Below are 18,088 nucleotides of genomic sequence, written 5' to 3'. Positions count from 1 at the left end.
CCCTGCCCACTTGTATAGTAATCCTGGGACTCCTGCTTCCCCCTGCTCACTTGTATAGTAATCCTGGGACTCCTGTTTCCCCCTGCTCACTTGTATGGGAGTCCTGCTTCCCCCTGCTCACTTATACAGTAATCCTGGGAGTCCTGCTTCCCCCTGCCCACTTATACAGTAATCCTGGGAGTCCTGCTTCCCCCTGCCCACTTATACAGTAATCCTGGGAGTCCTGCTTCCCCCTGCCCACTTATACAGTAATCCTGGGAGTCCTGCTTCTCCCTGCCCACTTATATAGTAAGCCTGGGAGTCCTGCTTCCCCCTGCCCACTTATACAGTAAGCCTGGGAGTCCTGCTTCCCCCTGCTCACTTGTATAGTAATCCTGGGACTCCTGTTTCCCCCTGCCCACTTGTATGGGAGTCCTGCTTCCCCCTGCCCACTTATACAGTAATCCTGGGAGTCCTGCTTCCCTCTGCCCACTTATACAGTAATCCTGGGACTCCTGCTTCCCCCTGCTCACTTGTATAGTAATCCTGGGAGTTCTGCTCCCCCCTGCCCTCTACTACAGGAGGGCTGTGGTCTTGCTTCCTTCTGTCCACTCATACAGAAAATCTGTGGTCTCTGCTTTCCCCTGCCTACTCGCATGAAAAAATTAGGAGCGATCTCTGCTTGTAATAGCACTGCAGTCCCTTCATCTCTCTACAGGATGGGAATAACCTTTCCTAGAGACATTTAGTCAGTATGTACTATTCTCTACACATTTGCCTTACGGACTTTGTTTCTAATTGAAGGAATGATGGTCCGAGCGGAGTCTTTGCCTCGTAGAGATTCATCCCTCTTGTTGGTGCAGCTTGGCGGACTGTTCCTCAGAGACCTGGCCACACATGGGACCATTTATCCTGAGCTGGTCTACCCTAATGCTGTAGGTAATTTGGTGTCTGTCTGTCTTTTTGGGTTCACTTCTTCCCATAAAACATGCAGTATCTCGGACTCACTATAGTTTGTACACTCTAGGTTGGTTCGGTGAGGCACTTTCACTACAATATTAGAAAATGACTCCTTGTTCTAATTTTTGTCTGCTGACAGCACATTATTATAGGAATTGTGTAATCAGAAAACAACCTATTGTTTAAATCCTGTTTGTGTTGTATTTTTTACATTTTTGTAATGTTGTTTTTTTTCATATCACAATCTGTATTAAGAACAGAATTAGTAATCTTGCCAAGTTCACGCTAACCAGTGGGGCTTCTCAAGATTCATGCTTGTTGCTCTTTCATAAAGAGTTTTCAGCAGGCTCATTATCATCTGAGGCAGGATCACTAGGACAGGTAACACCTCTATACACAGCTGATAACACCAATCACAATAGGCGGTGTCACAGCTCACCTGCTCCTCCTCCCTCCACAATGACCTTTGCACATGCTCATTAGATGCTTCAGTACAAAAGAGTCTGTCCAATGCAGCTAATGTATGTGTGCTTTCCTATAACAGTTTGTGTCCAATATCAAAGTTGCAAGATGTTACACATTTACAAATTTATTTAATGTCGATCGTGATATGAAAAAAAGAAATTGGCAACATTTTTTCGAAAATCTATTTAAGATATTGATATAGACTTCAGCTGACACTAAGAGGGGATTCTGTATTGCGCTTTTGAGAAAATTGTGACTAAGTAAAAGAGCGCGGGAATTTAGCCCTTGTCTAAATCAGACCCCACCTTACAGTAATGCACAAGTTTCTACATATAGTCGTTGTGTGATATATTATTATTTAATATATATATATATATGTATGTATGTATGTATGTATGTATGTATGTATGTGTATATACATATATGTATACTAGATGGTGGCCCGATTCTAACGCATCGGGTTTTCTAGAGTATGTATGTATATAGCAGCCACATAGTATATAGCACAGGCCATGTAGTATATAGGATTCATGTAGTATATAGCAGACAAATACTACGTGGCCTGTGCTGTATACTATGTGGCTGCTACATACATACATACATACATACATACATACATACATACATACATATTGTAGGATACCCGATGCGTTAATACAGGCCACCCAGTATATAACACAGCCCACGCAGTATATAGCAGCCACGCAGTATATAACACAGGCGACGTAGTATATAACACAGGCCACGCACTATATAACACAGGGCACATAGTATATAGCACAGCCCACGCAGTATATAACACTGCCCATGTAGTATATAGCACAGCCCACGCAGTATATAACACTGCCCATGTAGTATATAGCAGCCATGTAGTATATAGCAGCCATTTAGTATATAACGCAGCCCACACAGTATGTAGCAGTGTGGGCACCATATCCCTGTTAAAAAAAATAATTAAAATAAAAAAGTTATATACTCACCCCCTGGGATCCAGCGAAGCTACGACGATGGGCTCGCTCCTGCCGCCATCTTCCGTTCCCAGGATGCATTGCGAAATTACCTAGATGACTTAGTGGTCTCGCGAGACCGCTATGTCTTCTGGGTAAGTTCGCAATGCATCTTTGGGAACGAAAGATGGCGGCAGGCGCGAGCGCATCGTCGGACGACCGAGGGTGAGTATAGCCGTTTTTTTGTTTTTTTTTTAAATTATTTTTAACATGACATATTTTTACTATTGATGCTGCATAGGCAGCATCAATATTAAATAGTTGGGGACACACAGGGTCAGGGTGGATTGATTTAAATCACGCCGATTTAAATCATGATTTAAATCACGATTTAAATCAAAAGATTTTTTTCTGTTTAAATCGGATCGATTTAAATCATGATTTTAATCATGATTTAAATCACTGATTTAAATCAAAAGGTTTTTTTTAATATAAATCACGATTAAAATGAGAAGTGAGAGCAGTGCGCATGTGCGCCCATAGTTACACGGACGAAACTAGGGGCAACGATCTAACGCCAGGGTGAGGGGGGGACCCCAAAGTAAGTAAAAATCTTTTTTGTTTTACTATATGGCAATTGGTAGGTGTTTAAAAGCAGCATGTCTTAATTGTATAAACTATTAATAGCCTCCACATTTTGTTCATACTGCCCCTTTAATTCCACACTTCTAGCTTGGTTTCACTTTTGGTTTAGTTTCTTTTTCCATTCAGTTGACATGCCCAAACTTGTTGGATAGTCAGCATCCTACAGAAACCTCTGGAAGAGCATGGCATTGTGAATGTTACACATATACAGCCTTTATTCTACTGAGTTAAACAACTCAGCTTTATCTCATGATGGAAGAACCTTTGGATGGTAAAATATTTTCCTCAAAAAGCAGTTTATTGAAAAAAATCCGATTTAAATCAAAAAAATCCGATTTAAATCAAAAAAATCGATTTTTTTGATTTTTTTAAAAAAACATTGATTTTTATCCACCCTGCACAGGGTTAATAGCAGCGGTAACGGAGTGCGTAACACCGTGGCCCGTTACTGCTGCCATTAACCCTGTGTGAGCGGTGACTGGAGGGGATTATGGAGCGGGCGCCGGGCACTGACTGCAGGGGAGTAGGGGAGGGACTAATCGGACTGTGCCCGTCGCTGGCAGCTGCCGAGACCAATCAGCGACGTGGGATTTCCGTGACGGAAGTTGAGGACAGAAAGATGGAAATACCCCTTAGACAATTATATATATAGATATATATAAAAAAGAGTTTTTGGCAAAGCCAGCTCACCGCTTTGAAGAAACAGGAATACATCCAACCTGTGGTTACAGTATAATGTAAAGAAAAAACTTTTCTCCTATGCCTCATTGGGGGACACAGGACCATGGGTGTTATGCTGCTGCCACTAGGAGGACACTAAGTAAACAGAAAGATTAACCCCTCCTCTGCAGTATACACCCCTTCACTGGCTACAATTTCCCAGTTCTTGCTTAGTGTCTGTAGGAGGCACTTGGGTCTATTTCTAGACCCCAATTTTCTTATTTTAATTTTAATTTTCTGTAAAATTTTTTTTTTTATTTAACGGAGTGAAGGGGGCGACGGATCCCTTTTTTATAGGGCCCGCTCTCCCCCGAACCAGCAACAGGCGAGCACGGCGAGTATACCTCCCCGTCCCTCTCCTGCGACGCTGGAGCACGCCAATTTTACCGGGGCGACGGTTCCCACTTAGTTCCGATCTCCCTTCCCCCCTGCTGCGGCGAGCACACAGAGTCCGCTCCGATGTACCTCTCCGGGGGCCCCACAGACAAGGCCCACTGTGGCGTTGCACAGGGTTATTCCAATGCCCTGCAACATCTCAGAAGGCGTTAGCTGAAGAGGATCTGAATGTGAGGAAGTGCAGCGCACAGCTGACAGGGGGACCGGCTACCGGAGGGCACTGTAAGTACAACATCCCTCCTGCCCCCCGAAGCTCAGGGGGGCGCCGGCGTTACCTGCGGGAGTCCCTGGGGAGAGGCGCCGGCGGTCGGGGACCTGCGCTGTCAGCGACGCTCTTTGCGGCCTCACCGCCGCACATCGCCGGGCAGGCCGGAAATTTAGTCCCCGGCTTTTCGGCCCGAGTAGGCCTCAGTGGGCAGGTACCTCCCACGGCCGCAAAACCCCGCCCCCCTTTTTTCGGCGCTTCTCGTCTGGGACGAGAGGCGCCCTGCAGTTCTCGGGGGCCATATTTCTTCTTCTCTGCAAGGTGGCCCACGCATCCACCTGCAGCCCAAGAACCGCCACGGCTCATTCCTCCCCGGGGACACAGACACAGGATCGTGGGTAAGCTGCTTCAAGAAAGCTTAACCCTTTCCCTGCATACTACCCCGCTCTGTCTCTAAAAGACACTATGTCTCAATCCAAGGAGACCAAAAAGGGTAACAAGAAGCACACATTGTTTTTCACTGTTTGTGCCACTTGCAATACGGCGCTGCCCCGAGCTTACAGTAGCCCGCTGTGTGCGGATTGTGTCACAGCCTCTGTGCAGCCACCTCCCGCCGCCGATATCGCCGCCGAGGCCGCAGCCGTCGATCCTGTAGAGCCTAGTCCCCAGGAGTGGGCAGCTACTCTGTCACGGTCCGTGGCTTCCCTGGTCAGGGCAATTGACTCCCTCCGGGGCCCCCCTCCAAGTCAGACCGCGGAGGATTCAGACGACGGTACGGATCCATCCTCCAGCAGGGGGCATACCCTGTCACTTTCTACCCGGGGTTCTAGAAAACGGGTTCACGTTTCGTCCCCTGACCATAAGCCAACGGGTCCTTCAGCGCCTGCAAGCTCTGCTTCCCGGTCCCCTTCCCCAAACCCAAACGACTCTGAATATGAGTCCGACAATTCCTACTTTCAGGAATCCTCTCCCTCCCAAGAGTCTCTCGACTCTCTCATCGAGGCAGTCAACCAGACCCTGAAGGTGACTGAGGACTCCGTATCCGCACCCGAACACGCGGTGTCATTCAAAAAGACTAAACGTGTTCAAAAGGTTTTTGTCACTCACCCTGAGTTTAAGGAGATTGTACAAAAACATAGGGACCGTCCAGATAAACGCTTCATGGGGCAAAAGTCCATCGAGGCCAAATATCCTTTTTCTCGGGAACTGATCAAGGACTGGCTGCAGTCCCCTTCAGTGGACCCGGCTGTGTCACATCTCGCGTCAAAAACCATCCTGTCTCTCTCTGACGGTTCCTCCGTTAAGAACCCCTCTGACCGCCAGATTGACTATCTGGCTCGCTCCGTCTTTGAGGCCACAGGAGCCTCTCTCTTCCCTTCCTTCGCCGCCTCTTGGGTGGCTAAGGCTATGGTCTCTTGGACCGAGACTCTTTCCTCGACCATCCAAGTTAGTGACTTATCTCCAGAAGCCATCAATCTGGCTAACCAGATAGCTCAGGCCGGGGACTTCATGGTCAGCGCCTCAATAGACGCAGCTAATTGCGCCGCACAGGCAGCCGCCAATGCAATCTCCATTAGGAGAGCCCTGTGGCTCAGGGATTGGCGAGATTCGGCTTCTAAGCGTTCTTTGACAGCCCTGCCTTACCAGGCTGGTCGGTTATTTGGAGAAAAATTAGACCAGATGATCTCTGATGCCACCGGAGGAAAAAGTAAATTTCTCCCCCAGCAAAAGCCTACCCGGCCTTTTCGGTACCAACAGCAACCTCCATTTCGGCCTTTTCGTCACAATGCCAACTGGTCTTCTACATCCTCTGCCTCCGCATCAGGACGCGGTTCGCGCGGTGGCCGAGGCGTCCAGGTCTCTTACAGACCAAACCGTAACTGGAAACCCAGACCGAGACCACACAGGTCTAAGAGATCCACATCCCATAGATCCTCCCAATGACTCCTTGCATCATCCGGAGGGCACCAACAAAGTAGGCGGATGCCTGCTCTTGTTCCGTCAAGCCTGGCTCTCAGTCGTTTCCGACGGATGGGTCAGGGAACTGGTGTCCACCGGATACAAAATAGAATTTTCCTCCCCTCCACCCATGCGTTTCTTCCAGTCTTGCCCTCAAAAGTCAAAGGCCACAGCGTTCCTCCAGGCAATACGGGCTCTACAAAAGGACGGAGTCATCATTCCGGTCCCCCTAGAACAAAGATTCAAGGGTTTCTATTCGAATCTATTCGTGGTCCCCAAAAAGGACGGATCGCTACGCCCGATCCTAGACCTCAAACTCCTAAACAAATTCGTCAAAATCCGACACTTCAGAATTGAATCCCTCCGTTCTGTGGTCGCGTCTATGGAAAAAGGAGAATTCCTGGCGTCCATAGACATCAAGGATGCTTACCTGCACATACCAATCTTTCCTCCGCACCAACAGTTCCTCCGCTTCGCATTTCGCGGAGAACATTTCCAATTTGTGGCCTTGCCCTTCGGTCTCGCCACCGCTCCCAGAGTCTTTACGAAGGTCATGGCGGCTGCCATGGCCATTCTTCATTCCAGGGGAGTTGTGGTACTACCGTACCTGGATGACCTGCTGATAAAGGGTTCTTCTTACCTAGCCTGCGAGGAGTCCGTCGTTCTCACGGTGGATACTCTCTCTCGCCTGGGTTGGAAGATAAACTTCCAAAAATCCTCTCCAGTTCCGGCACAACGGATCTCTTTTCTTGGGATGACACTGGACACTTCTCGTGGTCTGGTCATCCTCCCTCTAGACAAGGCCTTGGCCTTGCATCGGGGAGCTCAGGACCTTTCCCGCCCAGTCTCCCACTCCATTCGATTTAGCATCCGCGTTCTCGGGCAGATGGTAGCTGCCATGGAAGCGGTTCCATTCGCGCAATTTCATCTCCGTCCCCTACAACATGCGCTGCTCTCGGCATGGGACGGCAATCCGTTCTCCCTCGACCACCGATTCCTCCTGTCCCCACGGGTCAGGAAGACCCTCAGGTGGTGGACGCTGAAGTCCTCCCTATCCCAAGGAAGGTCTTTTCTCCCGGTGCAGTGGCTGGTGGTGACCACCGATGCCAGCCTCATAGGCTGGGGGGCGGTTTTCAACCATCACACAGCTCAAGGATGGTGGTCCACTCGAGAGTCCCGTCTTCCCATCAATCTCCTGGAAATACGAGCTATCAGGCTAGCATTGTTCCAGTTTCACCACCTTCTGGCTGGTCACCCAGTCAGAATCCAGTCCTACAACGCCACGGCCGTGGCGTACATCAACCGCCAAGGGGGAACCCCCAGCAAGACGGCTATGCTCGAGGTGTCCCACATTCTTCTTTGGGCCGAGTCCAACCATTCGCCCATCTCAGCGATCCACATTCCAGGTGTGGAGAATTGGGCGGCGGACTTCCTCAGCCGCCAGGGTCTCGCTTCCGGCGAGTGGTCCCTTCACCCGGAGGTTTTCCAGCAGATTTGTCATCGCTGGGGGACCCTGGATGTGGATCTCATGGCATCCAGAATGAACAACAAGGTTCCACAATTCTTTGCGCGGTCCCTCGACCCACGGGCCCTCGGAGTGGACGCCCTGGTCTTGCCTTGGCGCCAATTCCGCCTCCCGTACATTTTTCACCCTCTTCCCCTGCTGCCGAGGGTCATCAAGAAGATCAGAGCAGAGGGGGTACCAGTGATCCTCGTCGCGCCGGATTGGCCGCGTCGGGCATGGTATGCGGAACTGGTTCAGATGGTCGCCGACGCCCCCTGGCGTCTTCCAGATCGTGTGGATCTCCTTTCACAGGGCCCAATTTACCACCAGAACTCAGGGGCCCTGTCTTTGACGGCCTGGCCGTTGAATCCTGGATTCTAGGCCAAGCGGGTTTCACCCCCAAGGTGTCTTCCACCATGATCAGGGCTAGGAAACCCGTATCCATGCGCAGTTATCACCGTACCTGGCAAATTTTCTTCTCATGGTGCGACACACAGGGGCGATCTCCCCTAGTATTTTCTGTCCCTGCCATATTAGAGTTCCTTCAATCTGGCCTGGACTCGGGACTTGCTCTCAGTTCTCTAAAAGGTCAGGTTTCGGCATTGTCAGTACTCTTCCAGCGAAAAATCGCCAATAGATTTCCGGTCAGGACTTTTTTCCAGGGAGTTTCCCGTGTGGCGCCTCCCTACAAAATGCCTTTGGATCCGTGGGATCTTAATTTGGTTCTCGGAGCTCTTCAAGAGACTCCCTTCGAACCGCTATCGGACGTTTCCCTGACCTTCCTTTCTTGGAAGGTAGTTTTCCTAGTGGCTATTACGTCCATCAGACGGGTCTCGGAGCTAGCGGCACCTTCCTGCCACCCTCCGTTTCTAATTTTTCATCCGGACAAGGCAGTATTGAGAACCTCTCCCGCTTTTCTTCCCAAGGTCGTTTCTCCTTTCCACCTCAATGAGGAGATTGTTTTGCCTTCGTTCTGTCCGGCACCAGTCCATCGCATTGAAAAGGCTCTGCACACTCTTTTTTTTCTTTTAACCAAATATTTTTTATTGTGCAAAAGATATACAACAATATCCATTCAAATAACAAGGTACATCAGTGTTTTTGATTTTAAAAGAAACAAACCCACCCACCCCCCTCCCCCCTTAACTACCAACTCCAACCATACAATACTCTTGGAAAGAAAAGATTAAACAATACATACATATTTATTATTAGCATCATTTTACCACCACCCTTCAGTTATTCCCATCCAGCCATGGCTGCCACAGCTTTTGAAAAAATCCCATCTTATTCCTCTTATTATATATGCTTTTTTCGAGCTGGACAATATGATTTGCTTGTGCGATAAACTCTCGTCTAGTAGGAGGTTCCTCCCTGATCCAATACCTTGCGATCACCTTTCTCGCAATGAACAATAGTCTAGCAATTGCCATTTTGGCAGTTTCGTCAGTCAGGATTTCCTCCACGCACCCAAGTACACACACCACCGGATCCCTAGGAATCGAACACCCATAAATCACCCCTATCTGGTTCAGCACGACAACCCAGTATGCGAACAATCTGGAACACAGCCACATCATGTGCAGTATACCAGCCTGAGACTGGGAACACCTGGGGCACCCAGAGTCGCCTCTGAGCCCAGCTTTAAACAACATGTCAGGTGTCCTGTAGGCCCTATTTATCACATATAGTTGCGACAGTCTCCCAGGTTCACTCATCGACAGCTTAGGTATGTATTCCAGTATAGACTCCCACCTATCATCTTCTATTTGCCCCAGTTCCTCCTCCCATTTCCCTCTGGCCTTAATAGGGTAATCCATTAGAAAGGTATGTAATAAATCGCCATATACTTCGGATATTGCCCCTTTCCGTTGTTATTTAATATAAAATCCAACATTAGATCCTTCTGAATTACTATAGACCCTCTCTTTTTTTGTGCCTGAAATGCGTGCTGAACCCGTCTATATTGATACAACTTTAAGCCCGGGAAATGAAATTCCTGCTGCAGCGCATCAAAAGATTTAAGATTCCCACTGTGAATCAACTGACCTATCAATCCAATGCCTTTTTCCCTCCACTCTCCCATTCCTTCCATATGATTAAATTCTTGAAAAAAGAGGTTATCCCAAATAGGCGAAAATTCAGTAAATTTCACAACCCCCCTTATACCTTTAATCGTCTGCCATACCTTATGAATTAAATTTATGGTGTGAAAACAAGTTCCCAGCTTCTTAAATATGCCTGCTTCTAAACCCTGACCCAGGGGCCACCTGCCAATAATATGTACCAGGCTACTATGCCCCTGACCTTTCTCAAGTCCATCCCCCCAACCCCTAAGATGTTGGCTTTGCGCAGATAAAAAGTATAACCAGGGATTAGGCAGGGCAAGTCCCCCTTCATCTTTAGGTCGCTGCAGTATCTCCTGCCTAATTCTAGGATTCTTCCCACCACACACCAATTCCCCAAATAATGATCTTAGTTTACGAAATCTGGTCAGAGGGATCCACACCGGAGAGTTATGCAAAATATACAAAATCTGTGGCATCACCACCATCTTAAGTAGATTTACTCTACCCACCACCGACAAATGTAGCTTATTCCAAGCTGAGATTTTGGCGCATAGTTTGTTTATTAAAGGCTCAAGATTAAGTTCCTCAAATCTAGTTAAAGGAAGAGAGACCTGAATCCCCAGGTATTTAAATTGCGTCACCACTCTTAATTTCGTATTCTGCTCCACCTCCCCCGTACATTCCACTTCTCTATCCACCTGTATAACACTAGATTTATCCCAGTTGATAATCAATCCAGAAATTTGCCCAAATCCTTCAATTAATGCAATCACATTTCTTAAAGTCTCCCCAGGATCCTCCAGAAAAAGCAAAATATCATCGGCATATAGAGCAATTTTCTCCTCCATTTTCCCATACACAAACCCCTTTACCAATTGAGACCTTCTGATAGCCGCTGCCAGTGGTTCCACTGCCAGAGCAAACAGCAACGGGGACAACGGGCACCCCTGCCGCGTACCTCGAAAGAGCTGAAAGCTCTCCGACAGTGCGTTGTTCACCCTAAGTTTAGCCACTGGAGAGGAGTATAGGAGTCTCACCCATGACACAAAAACTGGCCCAAACCCAAAGCGACCCAGAACCGACCACAGGTACTGCCATTCTATACTATCGAAGGCTTTATGTGCGTCGAGGGAAACTACCACCCTCCTACCAGCATTCTCCGCCGGGATCTGCATATTAAGGAATAGCCTTCTCAAGTTGATGGCAGTGGATTTACCAGGCATAAAGCCGGATTGGTCCGAATGAACCACCTTTTCTATCACCTGAGTCAGTCTGTTCGCCAAGGCCTTAGCCAAAATCTTAACATCTGTTGTCAGGAGTGATATCGGTCTGTATGACTCCGGCAACCGCGGGTTTTTATCAGGTTTAGGAATGACCACAATAGTGGCCTCCCTCATGGAAGCGGGCAATATTCCCCTCTCCAGTGACTCCTCAAACACCCCCAACAATCTGGTCAACAACTCTTCAGAAAGGACATCATAGATCTCAACAGGGACGCCTTCCCCCCCTGCCATTGACCTCAAGGCACCCTCCAACTCCTCCACCGTAAGTGGCCTATCTAACGAATCTCTATCCTCAGCTTCCAGCCTAGGTAAATTTGCCTCCTCTAGAAATCTATTAATTTCATCTTCCCTCTGCCCCGTATGCGATGCATATAATTTACTATAAAATCCCTTAAACCCTTCCAAGATTTGGGCCCCCTGTGTTACAATATTACCATTTCCTAATTCCAGAGCATGTACATGTGTCGAGTCCCTCTGAGCAGATGTTATCACCGACAGTAGGTGACCTACTTTCTCCCCTTCCGCATAAAAGGCCTCTCTTTGGAAAGCTCTTGCCCTCTCCGCTTTGCGTAAATGTAGTTTATTAGCCTCCTCCTGAGCCAACTTCATACGGTTCATGGTGTCCTGAGTGCGTACATTACTCAATGCAGCCTCCACTGCCTTCAATTCCTCCAATATGATTTTGTCAGACTCCCTTGTTTTTATTTTATGCCTAATAATCTCTTTAGATAGTATTCCCCTCAAATAAGCTTTCATGGTGTCCCATACCACATGCTTCGCTGCACTACCATCATTAAATTTAAAAAATTCCCCTATCTTTTCCCCGATCTTTCCCATATCCAGAATTTTTAACCAGAAAGGGTTAATTTTCCACCCCAATTTAACCGCCTCCCCGGGGCCTTCAATTTGCAGTGTCACTACCAATGGACTATGATCCGATAATATTCTGGGCATATAGTCTATCTCCTGTACCATCCTATCCATTCCTTCATTACCCAGGGCCAAATCAATACGGGATAGAGAGCCATATGTCGCAGAGTAACAGGAGAAACAGTATATGTCGTTGTTACGAACTCTCCACAAGTCCCTCCATGCCACCTCTTTTAAATAGCTACCAAATGCTGTTAAATTCCACTCCTTCCTCAACATAGCATGCTGCCCCCTATCCCAGTGATCATCAATAATATTGTTCATGTCTCCCATTATGAGTAACGGAACTCCTCTCCACCTGCCGGATAGATTTAGGATTTCCTGTAGTTTTTTCCCCGAGCACGGTGGAGGAATATACACCGACACTACATACAACAGCTTAGCATATATCTTACACACAAGGAATACATATTGTCCATCACTATCTATTACCACCTCTACCTCCTCGAACGGGACACTTGTATGCACAAGTATTGACACTCCTCTAGCATAGGCCGAGAATGTCGCATGATATGCCTTTCTCACCCATCTTTTCTGCAATAAACCCGTCTTTTCTTTTACTAAATGAGTCTCTTGAAGGCATATCAGCGAGGGTCTCTGCTTCAAACTATATTGCAAGATAGCATTACGTTTGGCATCGTTCGATAGACCCCTAATGTTCCAGCTCAAGATTTTTACTTTATCCCCCATCATTTTGTATAATGGTAAAACTGCTCAGCTTCCCTCCGTTGGTCTCCCTTATCCCCCCAACCTGGGCCCACCTACCCAAAACACCCTCCCAAATCTTCATTATACAAAACAAAACCCTAACCTTACCCTTCCCTTCCCTCAATAACTTCCTCCCCCAAAACCCCCCAAAACTTTTTACCAATCAAGAAAAAGTCTCCTACTCCCTCTCTGTATGAGAAAGGGGAACGCGCTATCGCAGACTCAACAGTGGCTCAATAGCCAACACCAACTCCCAATGGGTTTAACCCTCTCCTTCAGTCGTTCCTCCCTCCGCCCTTTAAAAACAGAATATATAAACAGTTGCGCCGCCGAACACAACTTTAACGCACAGGAACCACATATCAGATTCCTCTAGTAATAAACCAGAATAAATCAACAACTCGATTTTCTTCCCCTCCCACAACTATCACAACGGCCTGGAGTTCACGTCTGATCTTCCTCAGCGGGTCTTTTCTGCTCCAATACGTTTAGCATTCAAATCCAGCCAATGAGACACCTCCTCAGGATTTTGAAAAAAGTGGACCTTTTCCATGGCCACCACACGTAGTTTCGCCGGATACAGCATAGAATAAGCCAGACCCAGTTCACGTAAGCGTCTTTTTGCCGCTCCAAACTTCATCCTGAGCTTCTGCACAACCGTGGAATAATCAGGGTATAGAGATATTCGGTTGCCATCAATAGTTAATTCCTCCATATTCCTGGCTTTCCTTAGCAAAATATCTCGGTCTCTGTAATTTAGGATTTTGGCTAGAAAGGTCCGTGGGGCGGAGCCAGGGGGCAGAGGTCTGGTCGGCACCCGGTGAGCCCTCTCTACTGCAAATAATTTAGTGAGACTGTCCCCTCCAACTTTAGTTTTCAGCCATGTCTCAATAAAGTCAGTGGGGTTGTTTCCTTCGGTCTTTTCGGGCACACCTACAATTCTCAAATTATTCCTGCGCGAACGATTCTCCAAATCGTCAGTTTTAAGTTCCAACTCCGCAATGCGCTGGACATATTTTTTCTCTCTTTTTGCCAGTTCGGCAATTTGATCTTCTGCACCTCCCACACGTTCCTCCAGCATTTCAACTCTCCCCTCCATCTTGTGCATAGCCGAGCGAAAAGAGGTAACTTCCCCTTTAAGATCATCCACCTGGGCAATTAGGGTTGTCAATGCAGTCTTACAGAATAGTACTGCAGAAAAAATATCTTTCAGGGTTGGCTCCCCAGCCCCCTCATCTCTCACAGACCCCATTTGTGCAGCATGTTCCTGGGTCAGATCATCCCCCACATTCATTGGAGCAGTCTTCATAGTTGGTGCTGTAGTATGTGTTGTGGAGGCTCCGCTCACAATCCCCTCTGCCTGTGCCCCAGACCTCACATCCACCTGCTCCCCCATATCTGCCGCTCCTCCTGTTACCTCTCCACCGGCTCCCATCATCAGACGCTCTGAGTCCTCTGTTCTGGCGAACTGCTCCAGCCTGGCTATCACTTCAAGCCGCCTCTGGTATGCAGCATCAGCCCTTGCCGCCTCTTCCACAGCGCTGCCGGCGCCATCTTGGGAGCGCGTGCTGCCCGCCATCCCGACCTCCTTCTGCCTCTTACGGGTCATTCCCAGCCTTCCTCACAGTGCGGCCGGTACCCTCCGCTCCTCGGACGCTCAGGAGCTCTCTCTCCGCTTTGTGGCGTTCGGCGGCGCCTCTGAAATGTCCGGATCACCGTACGAGCAGCAGGGAGAGATCCGACACACGTCTTCCTACATCTCCCGCTAGGCCACGCCCCCCCGGCTCTGCACACTCTTGATGTGGTGAGGGCTCTTTGTCGGTACGTCTCGAGGACGGCTCCCTTCCGCACGTCGGATGTCCTGTTTGTACTTCCAGAAGGGTCCAGGAAGGGTTCTCCTGCTTCCAAAGCTACTCTAGCTAAGTGGATTCGGTCAGCCATTCAAGAATCCTATCGTGTCCGGGGTGTGCCTATCCCGGCTGGGATCAAGGCCCATTCTACTCGGTCGGTGGGCGCCTCGTGGGCCATTCGGCACCAGGAGTCAGCACAGCAGGTCTGCAAGGCTGCGACATGGTCCAGTTTGCACACTTTCACCAAACATTACCACATTCATTCTCTCTCTTCTGCAGACGCCGCCCTTGGCAGGCGCATTCTGCAAGCGGCAGTTCCTTAGCCGTAAGTCAGTGGTACATGGGGTATTAGCATATTGCTCCCCACCCAGGGACTGCTTTGGTACGTCCCATGGTCCTGTGTCCCCCAATGAGGCGTAGGAGAAAAGGAGATTTTTGTGTACTCACCGTAAAATCTTTTTCTCCGAGCCACTCATTGGGGGACACAGCACCCACCCTGTTAGCCTGGTTGGCTTGTTGTTACTTCTTTGGTTTTGACATAGGTTGTCATTGTTCATGCTCCTACTGCTTTACTACCGAACTGGGAAATTGTAGCCAGTGAAGGGGTGTATACTGCAGAGGAGGAGTTAATCTTTCTGTTTACTTAGTGTCCTCCTAGTGGCAGCAGCATAACACCCATGGTCCTGTGTCCCCCAATGAGTGGCTCGGAGAAAAAGATTTTACAGTGAGTACACAAAAATCTCCTTTTTGTTTCTCCAGTGATCAGTCCAATGGTAGAGTAAAATATACCTTGTATTTATCCATTAAAAAGTTCCAGAATTCTTCAGTTACAATATTGCATACATTCAATCCCTCATGGATGACATGTTTCAACACCACATGTATCTTCCTCCAGGTCCAAATGACCAATATAAATATCTATATATATATATATATATATATATATATATACTAGCTGTACTACCCGGCTTCGCCCGGGTTAATGACTGCTGTTAGCAAAATAGAATGTGTTAACAAAAATGTATTCTGCACACAAAAACCACAAAACAAATAGATAGAAATGTAATTATTAAAAGGCAAAAACTAAGCTAATAGAAGCATTTCACAACATATATTAGCTTTGTTATACTGAGAATGTCTTTGTTGCCTATATTAACCAATCAGAGCTCAGGTTAATTAACTGTAGCAAAATAGAAGCTGAGCTGTGATTGGTTGCTATTGGCAGCCTGATAAATCCCCAGCCAACAGGAAGCCCACCCCCTGGCAGTATATATTAGCTCACACATACACATAATAGACTGGTCATGTGACTGACAGCTGCCGTATTTCCTATATGGTACATTTGTTGCTCTTGTAGTTTGTCTGCTTATTAATCAGATTTTTATTTTTGAAGGATAATACCAGACTTGTGTGTGTTTTAGGGCGAGTTTCATGTGTCAAGTTGTGTGTGTTGAGTTGCGTGTGGCGACATGCATGTAGCGACTTTTGTGAGATGAGTTTTGTGTGGCGACATGCGTGTAGCAACATTTTGTGTGTCGAGTTGCATGTGACAGGTTAGTGTAGCAAGTTGTGTGCAGCAAGATTTGTGCATGGCGAGTTTTGCGCGTGGCGAGTTTTATGTGTGGTGCGTTTTGAGTATGTGCAAGTTTTGTGTGAGGCAACTTTTGCATGTGGTGCAACTTTTGTACATGTGGCAATTTTTCTGTGTGTGCAAGTTTTGCATGAGGTGAGTTTTCCATGAGGTGAGTTTTGCACGTGTGGCGAGTTTTGCGTGAGCCTAGTTTTGCATATGGCGAGTTTTGCATGTAGCGAGTTTTGCGCGTTGCGAGTTTTGAGTGGTGACTTTTGTGTTTCGACTTTTATGTGGCGAGGTTGGTGTGTGTGTGGTGAAATGTGTGCTGAGGGTCGTATATGTGTTCAAGCACGTGGTAGTGTGTGGCGCATTTTGTGTTTGTGTTCATATCCCCGTGTGTGGTGAGTATCCCATGTCGGGGCCCCACCTTAGCAACTGTACGGTATATACCCTTTGGCGCCATCGCTCTCATTCTTTAAGTCCTCATTGTTCACATCTGGCAGCTGTCAATTTTCCTCCAACACTTTTCCCTTCACTTTTTCCCCATTATGTAGATAGGGGCAAAATTGTTTGGTGAATTGGAACGCGCGGGGTTAAAATTTCACCTCACAACATAGCCTATGACGCTCTCGGGGTCCAGACGTGTGACTGTGCAAAATTTTGTGGCTGTAGCTGCGACGGTGCAGATGCCAATCCCGGACATACACACATACATACATACACACATTCAGCTTTATATATTAGATATACCTGTATGTAATCTCCTGTATATAGTATATACCTGTGTGTCATCTCGCCTATATATAGTATATATCTGTGTGTCATCTCCTCCTGTATATAGTATATACCTGTATGTCATCTCCTCCTATACATAGCATATACCTGTATGTCATCTCCTCCTGTATATACTATATACCTGTAGGTAATCTGCTCCTGTATATAGTATATACCTGTGTGTCATCTCCTCCTGTATATAGTATATACCTGTATGTCATCTCGTCCTGTATGTAGTATGTACCTGTATGTCATCTCCTCCTCTATATAGTATATACCTGTGTGTCATCTCTCCTGTATATAGTATATATCTGTGTGTCATCTCCTCCTGTATATAGTATATACCTGTGTGTCATCTCCCCTGTAAATAGTATATACCTGTGTGTCATCTCCTCCTGTATATAGTATATATCTGTATGTCATCTCCTCCTGTATTAGACCTCGTTCACACGTTATTTGGTCAGTATTTTTACCTCAGTATTTGTAAGCTAAAATGGCAGCCTGATAAATCCCCAGCCAACAGTAAGCCCACCCCCTGGCAGTATATATTAGCTCACACATACACATAATAGACTGGTCATGTGACTGACAGCTGCCGGATTCCTATATGGTACATTTGTTGCTCTTGTAGTTTGTCTGCTTATTAATCAGATTTTTATTTTTGAAGGATAATACCAGACTTGTGTGTGTTTTAGGGCGAGTTTCGTGTGTCAAGTTGTGTGTGTTGAGTTGCGTGTGGCGACATGCATGTAGGGACTTTTGTGAGATGAGTTTTGTGTGGCGACATGCGTGTAGCAACTTTTTGTGTGTCGAGTTGCATGTGACAGGTTAGCGTTGTGTGCAGCAAGTTTTGCGCATGGCGAGTTTTGCGCGTGGCGAGTTTTATGTGTGGTGCCTTTTGAGTATGTGCAAGTTTTGTGTGAGGCAACTTTTGCATGTGTTGCAACTTTTGTGCATGTGGCAATTTTTCTGCGTGTGGCAATTTTTCTGCGTGTGCAAGTTTTGCGTGTGGCGAGTTTTCCATGAGGTGAGTTTTGCACGTGTGGCGAGTTTTGCATGTAGAGAGTTTTGCGCGTGGCGAGTTTTGAGCGGCGACTTTTGTGTTTCTACTTTTATGTGGC

The 18,088-nt window shown here is 47.3% G+C and overlaps 1 protein-coding gene across 2 annotated transcripts in view; it reads left to right on the top strand.

The window, feature by feature from the left end:
* Window positions 1–18,088, top strand: part of VPS13D (vacuolar protein sorting 13 homolog D) — a 280,917-nt gene that overhangs the window by 57,144 nt on the left and 205,685 nt on the right. For both annotated transcript variants that reach the window (XM_077250276.1, XM_077250275.1), the window contains exon 14: window positions 784–914. In XM_077250276.1, coding sequence (XP_077106391.1) covers window positions 784–914 — 131 coding nt within the window. The remainder of the gene's footprint in view (window positions 1–783; window positions 915–18,088) is intronic.

The sequence above is a fragment of the Ranitomeya variabilis genome, chromosome 4 (genome assembly GCF_051348905.1).
Source record: "Ranitomeya variabilis isolate aRanVar5 chromosome 4, aRanVar5.hap1, whole genome shotgun sequence".
Taxonomy (NCBI): domain Eukaryota; kingdom Metazoa; phylum Chordata; class Amphibia; order Anura; family Dendrobatidae; genus Ranitomeya; species Ranitomeya variabilis.
This window is presented reverse-complemented; position numbering and strand designations above follow the sequence as displayed.